Genomic DNA, 20,487 nt, shown 5'->3' with positions numbered 1-20,487 from the left:
TGAAACAATAATGACCTAGTTTAAATATTACATCTATATTGGTTGATATAGATACAATTCTAAAATTATACAATACTAAAATTTATTGACTTGTCCAATCCAATTTTTTACGATTAAATAAATAAACTTTTGCCACATGTATAACTTTTGTAGTTGCACAGTCAATTCGTATATTAAGAATCGCCAATTATATTTATTGCCATATAAGATTACTTGTAGTGTGAGTTTCTAGTTTTCAAAATGCAGGTAATTGCAATTATTGTCAATGAATTAATGATAATTGTAAATATTTTATGAAACAATTTTCTACAAAACTCCTACTATAATTGAATTCAATTCTTTTGCTGAAACTAATTTAATTACAGTCTAACTATACAGTTTTTTATAAATTGACACAACTAAATTATATGCTCAGCATAATGTTGTATTTTTGGTACGAAAGATGTACATGTCTGACCTTCACATTCATAAAATTTAAATTACATGCACTTGTGGACCCAAGTGTCGTTTTTCTGTAATTGTTTAATTAAGTACTACTTGAGTACAAACAATTATCTGAGACACGTAGCGTAAAGTTTTCTGTTACCTAGTTAACATTTCTTTCAAATGAACTAGCAAACCAACAATTTTTCAAATGCTCTTTGATATCTGAAGAGATTAACAAAAATCAAGAATGTAATACGTTTTTCTTTAAAGGGAATGATGATATAATACATGTAGAAGGAGTTAAAAAGAAACTTGTGTTTATACTTGATTGCTTGAAGTAATCAAGAAAAAATACGTGAGTCTTTTAATATGGGTAGACTCAATGGTATTGATTCCTTTCATTTATGCCTAACTTATACTCCTATTCCAAAACATCTAACTCGAGATAACTCTAACTTAATCATATTGTGTAAACAAAATGACTTGAATCTAAAACATGTATATAGTGATCATGTGGGTAGTGATATGACGTTTGAACAGTTAACAAAATAGGTTATTTTTGCTGGTAAAACAATTTTGATTTTTTGCTAATAAACGAAGATAGTCCTGATGTTTGTTACACTTTCACGCAAAACTACTTAACCGATCATCATGAAAAATTTGCACATATTCTTAGTGGTCCTGAATGTGGTTATAGGCTACTTTTATTGCTTTTTATTGCGAAATTGTTGAGCCACAATACCTCTGCATCTGGCTATTGGACTACTTTAACGCTGGCCCGTAGCATTCCAGCAATGAAGCTCAAACCTAAGTACTAAAGTACCATCACACTGTATTATCACACTGTATTACCGACAGCTGTGTCAACATCAAATCCAATTGACTACACTATGGGAGACTGTACACTATACTCCATAGACTATAAAGTACTTTCAGCCATTATAAACTTCCTGCCATTCTAGTACTTCATTGTTACTTCAGTGTCTACAGACGGTAATGGAAGCAACTTCATTATTTTAGATATTCGCGAGCGAAGCCGCGGGTTAAAGCTAGTTTCTTGGATACTAAAATCTCACAAATTTTTGGACACAAACTTCTTTTATTTCTGGTAATGAGGGAAGGCGGTCAGCAAGGACCTTCAAGTTACTTCAGCAGTTGAGCAGAAAAATCAAATTATTAAACTAAAAATAAATATTTAAAAAACTCCCTTCTTCCTTTTCTTGGCCGCTGGTCGCTTTCGAAGCATAGGCAATTTGCCTGTTTATCATCCAGATTTGGCTGAAAAACTATAAGCATATACACATTCCCATTGGGTAGTAGCTAGCCGTTCCCAAAGCCGTGTTGGTGTGGTTATCGGAGCGTGCAGAGGTGTACGTATATCTCAGCCTGGATTTGAACCGTGGACCTATTGAGTGGTAAGAAACGACCGTACCACTCGGCTGCTACGCCATAAAAAGAAACTTATGGCATTAAAAGTAAACAAGTTAGAAAATGATCGCGAATTTAAAGAAATATATGCCCCGTTGATTAATTCGTTATAGTATATTAAGAAACAAGTGGCTAAACGAGGGAATTGCAGATGAGATTTGATTGAGAGCGAGCGTATCGAGCAGCCCTCTAGACAAGGTGGGGGACTCTCGACGCCGGAGCGGACCACCCCTATGCCAAGGACCAAGTTTTCCCGGGAAATTCCCGCTTGCACCTAATGGCGTACATCGACACCAACGGCAGTGCGAGACCAACCAGCCCGCGCGGCGAGACTCCCAGCTCAAGACAGGGACGGACGGCCGGTATATTTCCGTTGCCGAAGCTACGGTCATGTCGCCCGCTATTGCCATTCGCCTCCAGTTACCGCCGAAGTTAAACAGGAGACCTCCGGAAACCAAGCACAGTTCTACGTCGCCCTACCAGGAGAGGAGTTTGGCAAGTAAGTGAAGAAAGCCTCCAGAAGGGGGAAACCCCACAGTGACGGCATACGTCGATCCGGGGAATACCGTGTGCACGATCAGAGAGAACATCACGTTGGCAAACCGACTGAAGGTGCTGCAATACGTGACCTCTTTGCGAGGTTTTTGTCAAAAGACGGGTGAGACCAAGGGTATGGTGTGCGAGCAGGTACAGCTACTCGTCGTGGAAGATGCAGCCCAGCCTTTTGACCTGGTGCTGGGGAAAACGCTCTTAGATCTACCAGACGTTGCTTTCGTGAAAAATCGGTTTGGTGCTAAGGGTGGGCTACAGCTCCCAGGAAACGTTTCTGGCCAAGAAACTATAGAAAACTATTACAAATGATACAAATTTGTCTGTCAAAACAAATAAATCTTTTGAAAGACAACGTTATGTAATTGTTTGCTTCCAAACCAACAAAAAAATAATCACAAACTAGATGTAGCTAACTAACACTTTTCGATCACTGTAACATTAGAAACATAAAAGTATGCTTAAACTCAAAGCCTTATCCATATGATATCATCAATTTAGACTTTGAAAATAACAATAACAATTAATTTATCACTTTTTTACCAAGTTACTATAACTTGGAAGTTAAATCATCAACCTTTAGTTTAATTAACATATGCAGATTAAAAAAAAACATGCATTTTATGTCTTTAACGTAACAAAACAAAATTAAAACGTTAAATTGTCAACAATTAATTTGCAAATTGAAATGAAATTCAATCAAAATTTTCCAACATATCTAAACTTTTTCTTAAAGCGACGTGTAAATAATTGTGTCTACCGGTTCGTAGTAAAATCTTGTGTCAAGACTTTCTGATTTTGATAAACTGGATTTACTGTCCTGAACCAAATATTGTGTCGAACTCTTTGTTGTTGCTAAACTGATTGTTGTTGATGAACTGATCGTTGTTGATGAACTGTTGTGCCATGACAGATTGTTGTTTTCACCAAACTCCTATCTTTTGCTAATTGTTATAGGGGTAATGAATAAGAGTAGGAGTTTGGCGGTTGTTGATTGGTGTATGTGTAAGGGTAGGAATTGGCCGTTGTTGATTGGTGGAGTATTGGAAAGGTGGTTTAGCGCTGACCGATCAATTTGACAACTTGGAAGTTTGGAACTTTGGAACGTCTGGTTATGTTAGGAATTTCAAGAAATAACGGATGAAACACTAAATCTATTTACAATTTTTTTTTATTTTTTTTTAAATTTTAATATTCAACTGCCAGTGTTAAAAGTTCAGATGAAAATCATTCATTCTTTGATATTCCTTGAACCTCGGTTACCGCCTTGTTGACGGCGTCAATATAGATATGTGGGGACTACCATCTCACCATCTGTGCTAGTGAATTCTTCTTCTGCATTGCATGCAATTTTCCCAAGAATTCCTAAGATCTTATTTTTACTACTTTTCTATTAGTTTACAGCCTTTTATTTTCCAACTTTCTTGCAGTCATAAACTACCCTTAAAAAACCTAATCCCCGTGTCGGACGGTTTGGCACGCGGTATCTAGCGTGAGAACAGTATAATTCTGGCCATGAAACAATTTGACAAACACTAAAGAAATATAGCAATAATAATAATGAAATGAAAAGAAATTAAGAAAAGAATTAAAGAACGTACACATTGTTACAAGAATATGCTTGCGGTAGAAATGAATCATCCCAAGAAACCTACACAATACCTTTGCGATCTCCAACAATTTGAACTTCTTAAGTGAGGAAGTGCGATCTTTCTTATGATTAATGTCGTCAGCAATTCTTACTCCAATAAATGCGCCTGGTAAACCTCAAATACTGTCTCATCTGCATTTGTCACGCCATTCTCACTTAACCGCAACAAAGTATTTCGTTGAATTGGAAAATGCAAAAAATACACACTGCTTGCCCTTTTCACGATGAATTGCATCTTAGGTATATTTTTCTCTTTTTTATGTTGAGCCAAACATTTATTCATATTTAGCTTGACGTACTTATTGTCAGCATGCTAGATATTTTCTTTATTTGAGACTGAACTTCATTTGTAAGCAAAACCGCGCAATTTAAATTCGCCATGGAAACTAGGGCTTCAAGCACGATACCGACATTTTTCTCGTCTCGTCTCGGTTCTCGCCCCGGTAAAGCAAACGATACCGAGACGAGGCGTGTATCAATAATTTTCATGATACCGAGACCACAGTCCGAGTCTCGTTTTTGGTCTCGTTAAATTTTTTTATGAAGATGTTATTAGAAAAATGAGATAAGGTCCAATATTTATAATCTGGTGACTATCTGTGAAATATTTTATTGCACGTATATTCAAAAGAACAACTCAGTAACCGAACATAATATTGACTTTTTGAAAGTTTTATGAAAACTTTGTTTTTATTTATACCTGGAGAATTTCTATTTGTTTTTTTTTCTGTATTTGTTGTGGCAAAGATACGAACTACAATAAGTAATTAAGTAACAAATGGTTAAACGAGGGCATTACAGATAAAATTGAGAGCGAGCGTAGCGAGCGGTCAATCAATCGAGTCTTTAACAACGTTTAGCCACGAGGTGCTTACGCTGTTTTTTCTACTTCCACTCTAATTCCACGATGCGGTTTTTGTATTTCAACTTTTGTATTTTAAATCATCAAAATTTGCTCGCACACTTATTCAAACCGTAAGGTTATAAGTGCCATGCCGCGCGCCGGCCCAAGTGACGTTCGGTTCGTATCGTAGCGCAGTACCGGTTGCTTTGATGTGTTTGACTGTCGTGGAGTGGCATTAATGGCATGCGCAGGCGCTTGCTGCGTCACGTGCATAATGCAAGTATATAATGAATATTATGTTCGGCTTGGCCGTCCGTATATAAAGTACCACTTTTAGTGTCTAAAAACTGAGAAAAACAAGCGCTTTATAGGTGGAAGTAGAAAAAGATATTGTATACATTTGGGGAAATGTATATAATAGATCTTGTCAAATAAGATTTATGCTATAGTGCGTGACGAAAAATTGTTGACAACATTTTGTAGATTATAGAAATTCCCTAAAGAGTTATTCATCCGTTTAACGAAAGGTTTTGAACTGTGAAGATCTGCAATTTTTTTTTACCCTGAACACCATTAATTGTGAAAAAGAGCAAACAAAATATAAGAAAATGGGCTGCACACAATACCGAGATTTTTCTCGTGTCGTCTCGGTCTCGTATCGCTCGTACTTTTGATAGTCTCGTCCAGTCTTGTCTCGTGTGAAGCCCTAATGGAAACGCAAGTAATTTGATTTTGTCTAGAAAAACATCTTAAAATAATGTTTAGTAAAGTTGAATTTGGAGTTAGTTTCTCAGTTTTTCTTGATAGTAGGCACTGACATGTTTAATTTTGGTTTTTGTTTTTCCATGGCAACCGCGACATAGTCATAAAGATAAATAGCTGTATTGTGTGTATTCTGTATTCAGCCATCGTTGCAATATATCGGTATTTTTAACTTGAGAGTGCGTTTTTCCTGATTTGAAAAACCTCAAAAAACAAGCTTAAAAATTATTTAATTCCTGGTCGAGCAATTTCATGGAAAGTATGGAATTTGAGATCGAAGATACCAATGATATATTTACCCTGACACCGGGCATACTCATCGATATAAATTCCGATAATCAATCCTCAGAAATACCTAGGGAATCAAATAATTTGGTAAGATTGCCACTAGATAGTCGTTATTTTATTCGAGACACCGATCCGCTTCTATCGTCAACGGCCACCGATGATCCATATTACCTGGGCAGTTTGTCACCATTCCTCCCGGTAATGCATAAAACCACTTTTGAATCTATGGATTATGCCCCAACTTTCGGCAATTTATTGGATGGTCTGGACGCTGGCACTAATGATGAAAGTGAAGCGAATATTGTACCCTGCCAAATTAACCCACAATCCAATGTTAGTCCAACCTCAATAGATAATATAGCAAGTGCAATAGAAACTCGTAATTTTAATTTGCCGGACAACGACGAACAGTATAAGCGAAACCTTGCAAGAATGCATGATGATATAGATAATTTTTTGGATTACTTTATTGGGCCCAATGGGGGTCTCCAAAACAAGCAAGCTCAAACCCATCAAGCCAAGGGGAAAGTATCAAATAAAAATACCAATGTTAAATGATATTTTCGATTTTTTTTCTGATTAAATACTTATGTAAATACATAGAACATGCTAAATGTTGTTCTATGAAATAAAATATTGTAAACTAAATAAATCTCTCCAATTACCATCTTTGCTACCCCTCCCACTTTTCGAGTGGGTTAGTCGCTATCCCATTTAGTATAGAATATGTTTATTACGAAACTTCTATTTGCCTGTTTTGTTTTTTCTTAAATGTCACTCGCGAAGCTGCAACCGGGTTGGCTGATGATGGCAGAACTTCGCAGTGGTGGTGACGTACGGTGCAGCACAAGTTCATTTAAAGTTCCATATGCCGTGAGCCAACCTCCCATTATGCAGCTGCTGCCCATGCTCAAAATGGCTCCGGCGGGATGCGCTAAATATTTATAACCTTACATTTACAGTAGTGTGCGCGTATTTCAAAATTTAGGCCTTAAAATAATAAGTGCTTGGCAGTAAATTTATTGTATGTTTAACCTCTCACTGGTTTTGGTTAAAGTATCGTTTTCAAAGCGATATTGTGAGGGTAGCGTACAATAAGTGTTACGACGTAGCTTGTTATTAATACTCACCCTCTCGTGAAACTATTGTTTTTCAATAAAATTCAAAAGTTCAAATACAAAAACCTCAACGTGGAATTGGAAGTAGAAAAAATCCTTGTTACGCTCGATCTCAATCAATATCGTGATACAATTTTGTTTAACTCACTTGATTCTTAATATGCTATTAGAAGTGAGGACCATACAATATCTGCATGCTAAAAAATCATGTGTGCAGTTCACACGTGGTAGAAGTGAAATCTTCAGAACATTGCACTGCGAGAGAATGAGTAGAAAATAGTATCAGGAGTAGGATAATTATAGGGTTTATTTATTATACAATTTTATTAAAAATAATTAGTACTCAAAATAACAAAAATCTCTTCTTTGACCTGTTGCAGGATATTATATACAAGTTAAGCAGAGACAGGGAAGTGTACAGAACAGCAAAATAATCGGTCGATTTGGTGAAAGTGTGAAAAATGATAACGGGGCCGATTAAGAGTACGGCACGTACTTAAAACTACCCTGCAGACTTGTACGTAACAATAAAGCCGACCCTGCACAAGTAAAACACTACCATAACGTCATGTATACAACCTTGAAAAAAAACACACACTACGAGTCCGACGGCTGTGCCAGCCCCCATTCTTCGTATCATAACAAGTAACGCGCCTTGTTGGCGACATTTCACACGCATTGATTCTCTTTCTTCGAATGAGAAACGATAAGGGCGCCTTTGTACTGTTTTTGTTGAGTCTATAAGTCTGATCTCAAGTGTGCCCGTGTCGTTAATGGCATTTGGTCACAAAGTATCTTGTGAGAAACTACTTATCACGCTCTCGAGTTTGCTTTTGACAAGCAAGGAAATATGGGTTTCTAAAATCCTCTAATTTAAAAGTTGTGTTTTCTGAACACACGAGTAAACGTTTTCTCAAATGCTCTTTTTACCTTCATACGACCCATTGAATCAAATAAATACAAATCAGGCAAGACGTGAAACTGATCTCAGCAAAATGACTTTGAATTTCAACTTGACATAATATTTGCCTCAAAACGAACTAACTTTACTTGTACCAATTCCAATCAGTGTTACGGAATTATAAAATTTCTTTCCGTGCAATACTCTCTTTTACTAATGAGCATTCTGCTCCCGAATCAAATGAAAGGTAATGAATCAATATTATGTTTAAAGGTATTCATACAGGTAAATCAACTGCACAGGCGTTGACGGTCTTTATGGAACCCTCATTCTTTCTGCAGCGGTTGGCGAAGTGTCCGGTCTCGCCGCATTTGAAGCATCTCACGTTGTTTGACGCTCCCGATGTGGATGGTTGAGGGGTGAATTACTGGTCTTGCCTTTGCTTCGTAGGGGTGTCGGTATTTGTCGATGTCCAATTTTGCTGCAGTTGAAACATTTCGTCAGCTTGGGTTGGAATGATGGATAAGCATGTTGTGGGATGCTGATATACTCAAGTAAAACAAGATGAGCAAACAAATATTCTTCCACACTGTCAATGCAATTTGGTCGCTGGGTTCGTAGATTTTGGACTTGATGACAAATATCCACTTGAGCTTCCTGCTGTGCTTGTTGCATACAATGAACCAGTATAAATATAACCGGCGCATACATTATGCTTCAAGCAAATGTATGCAGAATTCAATATAGGACGATGGGCAAGTCTTTATCGTCTGAAGTAATTGCAGAAATGAATCTATACTGCGGGATATATTTGCGTCTCCATCTCTTTATCCCAATTCTTGTGAAGTGCAAGAAACGAGTCTGTCTTTACAATATTAGCTTGCTGAACTCGGAAAATGGTGTATCTTGTAATTTTTAAATGGGTATACTCTATAGCTGTTACTTTGATATTTGAGAGGAGAATTGATTCAATTGAGCGATGATCAGCCAATATTGAAAGCTTTTCCTTGAAAAATTTACAGTTAATTTTAAACCATATAAAGTGTTAAAGTATGCATACATTTTTATATCGTCTGTGCTCTCGCAAAAAGCACAATGTTTTCTATTTCTTCTATGATCATCTCCAAAACAGGTGTGACAGAAACCGTAGGGAGCTGAACAGAAAATATACGCCTTGTCATAAAAAGGACTCTTTAAATTATAAATTGGTAAAATTAAAGGCATAAGTAATTCCTATTAATAAAAACTTACAGCTATGTAAGTAGCATCAAAACACTCTACTGCTGAATATACATGACGCAATTTATCGATTTTCTGGGTTAATGCAACGATTTCATTAAACTCCGTGGTCAACTCGTACCCATTTGCCACGCTTTTTACATATTCGTGAAATTCATGTACAGCTACCAGTCTGGAACATTTCTCATTTTTATCTTCACTAGAATTGAATTCTTCCATTGCAAGTAGTTGGTCATCTGGTGTATTGGAATGTCGAAGATAGGGTGTGTTAGTGTCTTCTCTAGGACGAATATTCCTCCAGTACACGAGTATAAGAATAATATTTATTATTATTGTTGTTAAAAGAAAGAAAAATTGGAACATGATTGAAAACTCGGTATGTTCCAATTTGCTTTGTTTTACCAGATACCAATTAGATGATATTTGGTCATCTAACTCATTGACAATCAATATGCCTATTTCACAAAGCTCTCCAGTACAGTTAAATCCTGGTATTTGAGATAGGTTTATATTTACGTCTGTTCCGACAATGTCTTTGTATTCACTTTTCTGGTAGTGCCCAACAATCCAACATCTCTGTTTCTCTTTAATTGGAACAAGTGACTTATGATTTTCCCCTAATTTTTCTCTGCAATCGCTGGTATCGTCCAATTTATTTGCAGCAAGGAAAATTATGTACAAATTGCTAATTGCTTCATCATTTTGAATATTCGACATTGAAATAGTTATGGAATTGTTGTCATTTTGTCTTAGAAAGGGCTCAGTGAGAGATGGTTTTAAAATTGGACAAACATATTGTTGAGTAAGCAAAGCAGAAGTAAATTTTGAGTTAATTGTTTGTATAGAAACAGTTGTCTGACGAGTTTCAAATGTACACTTAAATGGCGTCTGAAAAAAAATTTTAAAAAATTATTTAATTATTTTTTTGAAGAATTTAGATAACTATATTATGATTATTAACTACTTTAATAGTATATGTCTTATTTTCTGGTACTTCGTGATAATATTGATGTCCATTCACAATGATTTCAAATTTTAAAAGTGGTCCATTTGTTTTATTGGGATGTTGCCATTGCAACTCCAGAAATCGAGACTCATTCCAATTTGCAACCAAATTTACTGGAGGTTGCGGGACTAATTAAAATAAGATTTTATCAACAATGCTTTTGCATATATTACACAAATTACCTCCAATCAATGTGGTTTCGTTTAAAATTGTTTCTAATCCATATTCTGATATACCCTGATTTTGCCCAGCAATTGATATTATGTAATTTTTGTTGGGTATAAGATTAGTTAATGTAGTGCAATACATATTTGTCCATATTTTACATGGACTCAAATAATTAATATAAGTTTGGGGCGCGCTATGTTCTTCTGAAGTGTAATAATATTTTATTACAAATGAATCCAGAATTCCAGTTGGTGGATAAGGTGGACTCCGCCTCAGTGACAAACTTGTTTCTGATAAGCTATATACTTCCGCAAATGGAATTTGATTTGGTACTAAAATCAGCATTAAATTCAATACTTAAATTTTTTTAAGCTAAGGCAAAGTGAACATACCACCTGATAATGTCATCCAGACAGTTGACCAAGATTTGTTATAATCATTAATTATATCCATTTTATTACCAAATATATTTACTTCTAACTTGTAATTTGTATATGGAAGTACACTATCAAGTGTAGTAATATCATTATATTGCATGTGCTTTGTAATATTAACCCATTGCATGTGCTTTGTAATATTAACCCATTGTCCTTCACACCATTCACTCATACAAATAGCATATGCATTGAGATAGATTGGACCATTCCAATGTTCACAATCAACAACTAAACCTATCTGAATTGAAGTTTCTAAAGTGATAATCTTACGATTAAACGTGTTTATGTCAATTGTTTCAGCTACATCAGTAAATCCTAAAATATTCTCAATGTCTCCTTGACCTTTCTTGGTAACTGCTGATACTGTTATATTATAAGTTGAATATGGTTTAAGATCACTTAATTCAATTGCAAGGGATGTTATATTTGTTGATTGAATATTTGATATTCTATTTGCTATTTTACAGCCTCTTTTATCAAAAAACTGAAATTACAATTTGATAATTAGACAATATTAAATTAGGGTATAAGCCAGTTACCATCCATGTGACCACATAATTGGTAATAATACCCAAAACAGGTGTTGGTGCTTTCCAGACAACATTAAGTTTACTTGATGATGAGGAAATAATTGTTAAGTTTCTAACTTTGTTTGGAGCTAAACAGAATTGTACCATCATATTTTAATTCTTTATCGTAGATTGTAATTGTGCAATTTGTGACACAATTAGTTTGAGTTGATGCTATCCTTGTTAACACTGGTAGATTTCTTTTCTTACAGAAGGGTACAACATATTTTAAATCATTGCAACCAAAGTAGCATTCACCATTTACATGATTGCAAAAGTTTGAAATGCAGTTTCCGCAATCAAATGCACATTTGCAACCATATTTTCCAATGTCGCATACTGAAACAATATAAAACAGTAATGTTTGCATATCTATTCCTCATTTTAAATTATTCTTATTACCCATGTCACAGTATTTTCCAGTGTATCCTGTTTGACAAAAACATGATTCCTCTTTACACGTTATTTTGTGTGGACATTCTGTAGTGTTGTAGAATTCAGTACATATATTACAACGATTCTGATTATCACTCGAGAAAACACCAGTACTTTCGTTTGGTAATGAAATTTTAAGTTGTGTGGTTTTGTGTCGAAGAGATGAACATTTGATAATATTTCTTGAATTAAAGTTGTACTCTAATGATGAAAAATGAAATTTGTCTGTTTTACTTCCTTTGCAGTCTAAATGCCGAACAATATTTCTGATTGCTACCTGATTATTAGGGCTAAACGAAATGCGTACATAATATTCAGCATCTTCATATACGTCTGAATAAAATGTTTTATAATTCCATTGTGTGTTTTGATCATTCTTATAGTATTCAGTTTTGATCAGGTCGTGCGACACATCATAGAGTTGTATTGTAATATCATCGGTGAATTTTGCAAAAAACGAAATACACAAGTGACTAGAATCCATATAAAACCAATTACTAGCAATAAAATTATTAATTGGTTTTTGAGGTTCATAATATGTATCTAAAATGCAACATTTTTGATTAAATATATATGCATTAAAATTTGTTTACATACAATCATGATATTTCCACATCGCATTTTCGGTATTTGAATGTATGAACAAGTTTGTTAAATTGTTAAGTTCTTCAGCATTTTTAGTAGAGTATGATAATAAAGGTTCGTTATTGATTATTACTTGTAATTGTCGATGTATAAAACGAACTGAAATTTGACTCCATTCCTCGGTTGACAATAATGGTGTATGTTCAATCTAAAAATGTCCTATATAAACTTCATTAGGGTTATTTAATATAGCATACCTTGTTTACAATATTTTCACATCCTCTTAATCGATCTTCAGAGTTTGTAGGAGATGCACCTCTCTTACATCGTCTTAAAACACTTCCTTTTCCATTCCACCCACCCACAATAAAAATAATGCATTCACCTCTTTTTATCAATGGGTTTGAACATAAGTAAATTTGTGCACTTGATTTTCCCAAAAATGAAAAATTTATTTCAAAACTATTTTTGATATTAATTTCTCCTAATTTTTCAAAGTTATAATTTTGTGTAAGTTGTGCCGATCTAGTCATAGTAATTGGAAACACTGAAGAAAATTTATTATTAATGTGTTATAAAATATATTAAATTAAAATATTACTTTCCCAAGCATAATCCATCACTGGACCATACGCTGCGTTGTAGGCTACTTCTATATCCCACCCATATTTTTTCCAATTAAAATCAAGATAGCGCAGGGTTTCATTACCTTTAAAGCAAGATTATTATTTGTGTTTAATAATATTTTTTGTAGTTCAACCATATAAGTGCCACGTTTTCACGGTATTGTGACCCGAAAAGTGACATTTTAGTCACGGACTTTAGTCATGGGTAAAGCTAATGTCTGCGTATTCGATTTCGGTGCATCACGTTGCCATGCGGCAAACTTACCCCAATGAATTCATAAAATTACATTTTTTAGTAGTATGGAAAGTCTGTTTATAGTGGAAATAAAGTGCAAGTAGATTGAATCGTGAGCTCAGGTGAATTTTAATATACTACTAGCTGACCTATCCTACACTTACTAAGTCTTATTCAAACAAACAAATCAATCGGGCAACTTCAACCAACACGTACAAACACACGCACGTCTATGCTTAGGGGGAAGCTACGAATCGCACACTCCTCTTTGTGATAAATAGAAAAAGATAATAGAAAACATTATATTTGTATGCTCTTTTTCTCCCGTAGGCTAAACCATATAAGCGAATATGTTTGTTTCCTTTTAGTGTCGTTTAGTGTTCTTTAAAGGAGTTTTCACTTCAAAAAGTATCCTAGTAACCTTCTCCAAACAAAAACATCAACCGGTCAACTTCAACCCACACGTACCCACGTCTATGCTACGAAGCATCGCACAAAGAGAGGAGACGGGGGTAATAGAAAACTTTTGTATTTGCGTTCTCTTTATTCTCCTCCCGCAAGATAATCCATATACGCAAAATATGTTTGTCTCTTTTAGTGTCGTTTTAGTGCCCTTTTAGAAAGTTTTCTTACTTCAAAAGTATCCCATCTTCTCCTGGCCATAAATCACCTCTCCACCCAATTTTAGCTAAATTGGATTATCCGTTCTTTTTAGTTATACTGGAGTTAACTACAACACGATCTTTCTTTTATATATATATTTATGACTTTCGCCCCTCAGCTTCTGCACGTGGAAGTAAAATGTATCAAAATCCAAGGTTATGTTTCAAAGATTTAAGTATACAAAGGGACAGACAGAGAAAGCGACTTTCCCTTCTCCAAACAAAAACATCAACTGTCAATCTCAACCTAATAATGTCTATGCTTAGGAGCCAAGAAGCACGCAACAAAGAGTGAGACGGGATACAGAAAACTTTGTAAAAATAACAACAGACAAATAATTAGCAAATAAAATTAAAATTAAGGACTATAATTTGAGATTTAAACTATCCTATCTCTCTAATTCTATCTGTCCGTACTATTGTGTGCGGAATTTTGCTTATAATCGGTTAAGTGGTTTAGAGTCCATTGAGGACAAAAACATTGTGATAATGAGATTTATATATATTAAGATAAGTACTAAAATACCTGAAATAGGGTCCAATCATGCTGGTACAGTGATCCATGTAAATTGCGTCGCTGTAATCAATACTGACAATAATGCCGCAATGAACTCTCGCATTCTTTCCAAACCTGGTGCAACACAAAGCAAAATAACAATTGTGTCTTTCCATTCACCTTATAAGAAAGTTAAAGTATGAAATATGAGTAATATGAACGATCTCATTTTGAATACTAATTTGCTTCTAAAGCACAGGCATAGGTTATCACCTTTACTTTTTTATCTAATCAATCATTGATAACTTGTACATTCCAGGAAAATATCACTTTAATCAATATTTCGCAGTATTTTTATTTATTTATATAATATTTTTTCAAAGAATGCCTTATCAAACGTATATTATTCTTGTGCAAACAACAAATATTGATATTTATCCAATTCAAATAAATAATAAAATTCAAGTAAATAACACATCTATATTCGTTGGCAAATATCTCCCTTCCGCTTTTTGTTCTCTTTATTCAATGCTTTATAAAAAGGGTTACAGTGATCGGATTTAGTTCAAATATGCGCCGTTTTGTTCGATAATCTGTTTCTATCTAGACGGCAACTTACAATACCTCTGTGGTATTCCCATGATTTTATCGGTATTTCTGCCAACACAGGTCTTCCGCCGGCTGGCTTATCCATGGTGTCGTTTTCACTGGCCTTGAATCGTCACCGAAACCATTCCTCCGTGATTTGAAGTGAGAGAGCACCATCCCCAAAAACAACTACTAATCTCACGGAACGTTTTCAGCGGATTTGCCTTTAACGAAGGAAAACTTTAAAATAGCGCGAATTTTGGCGTTAGTGAACCTTATGTTTACACGTCTATAACTGCTGGAACGCAATATCCAAACTAATCATGCATAGCGTCAAGTTTTGTAGGTCATGTCTTAGTACATAGCTTTTGTACATAGCCGCGAAAATCAAAAGACAAAAAGTGGCGGAAGGGAGATATTTCTTTCCAACCTTAGAAGTTAACGCGGTTAATGGCGCTGTTTCTAAGCTGAACATTTTTCAAGTGCACAATCAACGTTTTACGTAACACTGATTTGGGTTGTGGTTTCCTATAAAAATGTAACGTTTCACGCATCGGGCCAATGCTTAGAACGCTACGAATCGCGTAATGTCTATGCTTTAGAAGCTATGAATTGCACAAAGTGGGCAGACGGAGATAATTAGAAATATTTTCATTATATTTGTGTGCTCTTTTTCTCCCGTATTCTAAACCATATAAGCGAATATGTTTGTTTCCTTTAGTGTCGTTTAGTATTCTAAAAGAGTTTTACTCAAAAAGTATCCTAGTAACCTTCCAAACAAAAATATTTAAATCGTCAATCCCAACTCACACGTACACACATACACACGTCTATGCTACGAAGCATCGCACAAAGAGGTGACGCGGATAATAAAAAACTTTGTATTTGCGTTCTCTTATTCTCCCGCAAGATAATCCATATATGCAAATATGTTTGTCTCTTTTTAGTGTCGTTTAGTGCCCTTTTAGAAAAGTTTTCATTTCAAAAAGTATCCCATTACCTTCCCTGGCCCTAAGCTGCCTTCCACCAATTTTAGCTAAATTGGATTAGCCGTTCCTTTGAAGTTATACCGGAGTTAACCAACGCGACTTTCTTTTATATATAAATACTAGCTGACCTGGCGAACTTCGTACCGCCTTATTTATTTAAACTTTATTACACAAAAAAATAATATTGTACAAAAGGCGGACTTAATGCCGTAAGGCATTCTCTGCCAGTCAATATCGTGCTAACGACCCGCCCCGGTTTCATACACGGAAGTAAAACCGCATCACAAAATCCGTTGCGTAGTTTCAAAGATTTAAGCATACAAAGGGACAGACAGAGAAAGCGACTTTCCTTCCAAACAAAAAAACATCAACCGGTCAATATTGTTATGGCGGGTATGTTACAAATTACCACAGCTTCTTACTAAATAAGTCAGTCATGCGGAAGTTTGTATATGCGTTCTGAAATCTCACAATATTTAAGCGCACAACGGGAAACGGGTTTTATTTTTTTCAATCATTCTGAGTCATTTTCCCAATATTTTTCCGTAAGAACCTTCTGTACAGAGTATTAGAAAAACTGCTAAAAAAATCAACAGCCAATCCCTGGTCTAGCCGTTTTCTTTATGTGATAGCTTTCTGACCAGGCGAAACGGGTTTCATTTTTCTATATATGATGTCGGATACACCTCCCTAAACTACATTAACAACACATCTCCAATTTAAATTACGCTTACTTCTATTACATAAAAACAAAGTATGTCTTAGATTAAACAGAACGAATTGAATCGGCGTAACGGGATGAGTTCTGGGTGCGCGCTCAACGGTGCCTCAGAGTGAGTGTCTCTACACATACCGCCTTTCCCCGAAACCTTCGAATCTCTCTGCGCTTGTCGCCTTTACTCGAGGCAATACTACTCCAGACCACATCGATGCAAGACTGCACCTCTATTAGCTGATTCATCTTCTTATGCCTAGATGGCGTCCTTGTTCGTATTCGAATCTCGACACGGCCATCCTGCGCACACACGTCCTGGCTTATTCTGCCAAACAAAGTAAATCTCTCAGAATCTTAAGTTCTGAAAAATTTTAATCACCGGTCACTTCTGACTACATCTCTGTCATATCTCGTATATGCAGCAATATTACATTGTATAAAATAAATCTACTAGATTTGAATCATAAACCTTGAAATAATATGTTACAAAACTACTACAATGGTTTTCAACCCTGCACACCACAACAATGATTTCCAGTATCAAGCACAATCACTACAATGATTGACTTCAAAACAATTTCAAAACTTACCATAATGGTTGAAATTTACCTAGCTACTACAATGGCTGGTAGTCTACAACTAATTGGCTACACTAATGATTAGGTCTCATGTTACACAACCATTACCCAATGGTTGGCAAACCTACTCAACTACTACAATGGTTGGCAGTTCACAAACTACTACACCAATGATTAGGTCTCGCGTCACACAACCACAATTCAATGGTTAAGTAAATCACTCAACTACCGCTACAATGGTTGGTGTTCACAACCATCACTCCTAAATGGGATTAGGTCACACGTTACACAAATCTAAACAAAAAGAAAAATAATTTAGTCATAAATGGTACACATTATACTCATTCATCAAACTACAAACTGCTCCCATGCTTCAAAACTTCTATATACTGTTACAAGGTATTGGCAGCGGTTACACTCCCTGTGCACCCTCTTCCAATACTCCTACGTAGTATTGCTCTAACAATTCCTTCTGCCGCGACTTGTGCGTCCGGCATCTTTTGTTAGTCGATCGTGAAAGGTACTTGTACGTTCTCTCGAACTTAACGACTTTTAATTTGTATCTACTACTATCGTAAGTAGGTACCTCTATTACTCTTACAAGGCCCTTATACTTGGCTTCAGTTTAGTTTGATTACGCTCCTCATTTTGCATGAGCACAAATTTACCGGAAAACGCTTTATTTTTTGCTTTGTCTTGTCAAATCTTGCCTTCTCGTACTTTGCCAATTTTGAATTCGACGGTCGCTACACTTGTCGAATTAAATTACATCTATGTGTCATTTTCCCGCGTTATCTACCATCATTGCCAACGGTCTCGCTACTTTCCTATTAAGAGTTTTAAGGATTGCCTTGTAGTTTTACACTGTGCAAATTAATTGCTAATTGAATATTTCCTAACTCATTCTTGCCAGCGACTCTTATCTGGTGTAATTTCGATTGCCGTTAACATTGCTTTTAAAACGCCTAATACTCTATCCATTGGCCGTTTGCGCGCGACATGCTCCTGCCGCAATAAGATGTGGTTAATATTTTTGAATTACAATAAGTTTTAAAATCATTACTGGTAAAACATTTTACCATGGTCGGCTATACTCTTTTGTTGGAGTAGCACCAAACAAAGCATACAGCTCATTTAATGCGCGTCGATACAGCTGTTGCTATTGATATTTTTTGAGTGATGTAGAAAAAAAACAAATTTTGTGAAAGAGCTCCATTAATACGAAAGTGCGCCTGTCGCTTGCCTAGCTTGCCCGTCGCGTCACACATGTAAATAAGTATCTACCGGTAGTAGTCTTGGAATAGGTGTAATTCTGTCTACCTTGCCGCTCTGAATTTGGTTTCTACTGGAGTTTACAAGTGATGCAGTTATCTACAAAAACGCTTGGACAAGTCGTGCCATACCTTTGGAAAACCAATAGTGTTCCTGTAAATTTTTTCGAGTTGCCCTATCCGATCCTAAATGCATTATTGACTCCATGGTTATTTATGACCGACCACTTACCGGAGTGAGGAATTATTGGTATTGGATATGTCGATAAAGAATGCCCGATCTTAACCTGTATGTCACCGCTATGTTTTCTGTCTAATGTGTTATTCGCTAAGTCTAATTTTAATTTCGAAATCTCTTCACTTTCAACTGTTCTGCAAGTAGCCAGTTGTCTTGTAGTTCTGCTAAGTTAACAATTTTAAGTTCTTTTCTATTTTCCATTCGCGGTGGGTTTTTATTTTCGCCTAGGTGGTTACGCGATAGAAAATCTACGTGCCATTCGCTTTCCCTCCCCTTTACTCTATGTTAAAATGCAAACGTAAGAAATACGTCCACCATCGATGTATTCGTGGTGTTAAATCACATTTCTTTTGTGCAGCTTTTATGGAATTACAATCTGTAAATATTGTAAATTTGCGTCCGCTTAGGTATTGACGAAAATGTTTTATAGCGTTCACGGTGTTGCTCTGCTTCTTGCTATAATACGTGCGCATCTTCACATAAGCTTCTTTCCTTAAGTTCTTTATCTGCATTAAAATTCTCCATGACTGTCTGGCTATGCCCAAGTTCTTTTGACTTTCCCGCGCATTGATTCTCTTTCTTCGAATGAGAGACGATAAGGGCATCAGTACAGTACAACAGTACAACAGTACAAAGTTTTTGTTGAGTCTATAAGTCTGATCTCAAGTGTGCCCGTGTTTACGCGCGTTAATGGCATTTTGGTCACAAAGTATTCAGAGAAACTACTTATCACGCTGCCCACAGTCATAACTGCGCACATGAACAGTTGCTCACATGGCTTTTCCTCACATTGACAATTGCTCACAGGAGTTTTGCTCACACGGACAATTGCGCACACGGACAATTGCTCACAATTTAATTTTTTTATATTTATTAAAAAACAATGAATAATACGCAATATTTAAGGAGATTGGCAAATTTACAATTATTCATATATTATATTTATTTAAGCGTAATTATTAAAAATTATGTGTGCGGAAAGTATACTAGAAGTGAAACTTCAAAGAGTTATATTTATTGCCAACAATTAAGATAGAATGAACAAATAGTTTATTTTGAAAAATCAAACATCATTAGCGTGCTGAGGCCCCTAATTGTTATTATATATTTGTATATAAATTATTTTCTCATACCATATTCATTGTTAAAAAAGAATTTTAAAAATTAAACAGTGCAGCAACCGTCCGTGCGCGCATGGCGACTGCGGGCAGCGTCTGTGAGCAGTTGTCGTGAGCGATCGTCTTGGGGGGCAAAAAGTCCGTCACAATGGTCCGGCTTGGATGCGTTTTGTTTCAAACAGGGACATAGTAAGTGTAGGATACTTTTTTAATATTTTTTGAAGTGAAAACTTTTTGAAGATACTTCAAACGAGTTTTCTTCCGTCTCTTCTTTGTGTATGCTCTGTAGCTTCCCATGCAGCGACCCAAAACGATCAAATCTTATCCGACAAAACCAGCAATGCAACTAGGATCTGTGTTGATTGCGAAATGAAAGGACCGAAAAAGAACAAGAATTGCACGTGAAAAGCGAGGCAGAACAAAGTTTGCCGGCCTAGTATATTTTAGATAATAGATTTATTTCATTAACAATAAGTATAACTCTATTTTCAGTTCCAAATAAAATACCATTTGCTGATGTATATAGTTTATCAGAGACATCTTTGTCCATTCGATGGAGTGCACC

General features: G+C 35.7%; 1 protein-coding gene and 1 long non-coding RNA gene across 2 annotated transcripts; both read right to left on the bottom strand.

Moving 5' to 3' along the window:
• Positions 1–3,556: 3,556 nt before the first annotated feature.
• Positions 3,557–4,335, bottom strand: LOC135792418 (uncharacterized). The gene is made up of 2 exons (XR_010548312.1): positions 4,005–4,335; positions 3,557–3,938 (listed from the first exon to the last, which is right to left on the bottom strand). It is a non-coding gene; the product is annotated as an uncharacterized lncRNA (long non-coding RNA).
• Positions 4,336–8,906: 4,571 nt separating this feature from the next.
• LOC135792066 (uncharacterized) lies at positions 8,907–10,930 on the bottom strand. Its single transcript, XM_065302690.1, has 6 exons — positions 10,773–10,930; positions 10,395–10,712; positions 10,171–10,340; positions 9,219–10,094; positions 9,028–9,158; positions 8,907–8,973 (listed from the first exon to the last, which is right to left on the bottom strand). The coding sequence occupies exons 1-6, from the start codon at positions 10,915–10,917 to the stop codon at positions 8,907–8,909; spliced, it is 1,707 nt and encodes a 568-aa protein (XP_065158762.1). The 5' UTR covers positions 10,918–10,930.
• Positions 10,931–20,487: the final 9,557 nt, after the last annotated feature.

Source organism: Atheta coriaria, unplaced genomic scaffold (genome assembly GCF_025399875.1).
Source record: "Atheta coriaria isolate IRGN ID8LTWV9N9 unplaced genomic scaffold, Caltech_Dcor_3.1 hic_scaffold_5_pilon, whole genome shotgun sequence".
NCBI classification, from domain to species: domain Eukaryota; kingdom Metazoa; phylum Arthropoda; class Insecta; order Coleoptera; family Staphylinidae; genus Dalotia; species Dalotia coriaria.
This window is presented reverse-complemented; position numbering and strand designations above follow the sequence as displayed.

What these genes read in the sequence shown, in the direction of transcription:
- LOC135792066 (XM_065302690.1), bottom strand. Translation starts at nt 10,917, where the DNA reads ATGCAATATAATGATATTACTACACTTGATAGTGTACTTCCATATACA. An exon ending in CGAAACCACATTGATTGGAG is followed by an intron (nt 10,341 to 10,394) that starts GTAATTTGTGTA and finishes TATTTTAATTAG; the next exon opens with TCCCGCAACCTCCAGTAAAT. An exon ending in TTGATGCTACTTACATAGCT is followed by an intron (nt 9,159 to 9,218) that starts GTAAGTTTTTAT and finishes TATAATTTAAAG; the next exon opens with AGTCCTTTTTATGACAAGGC.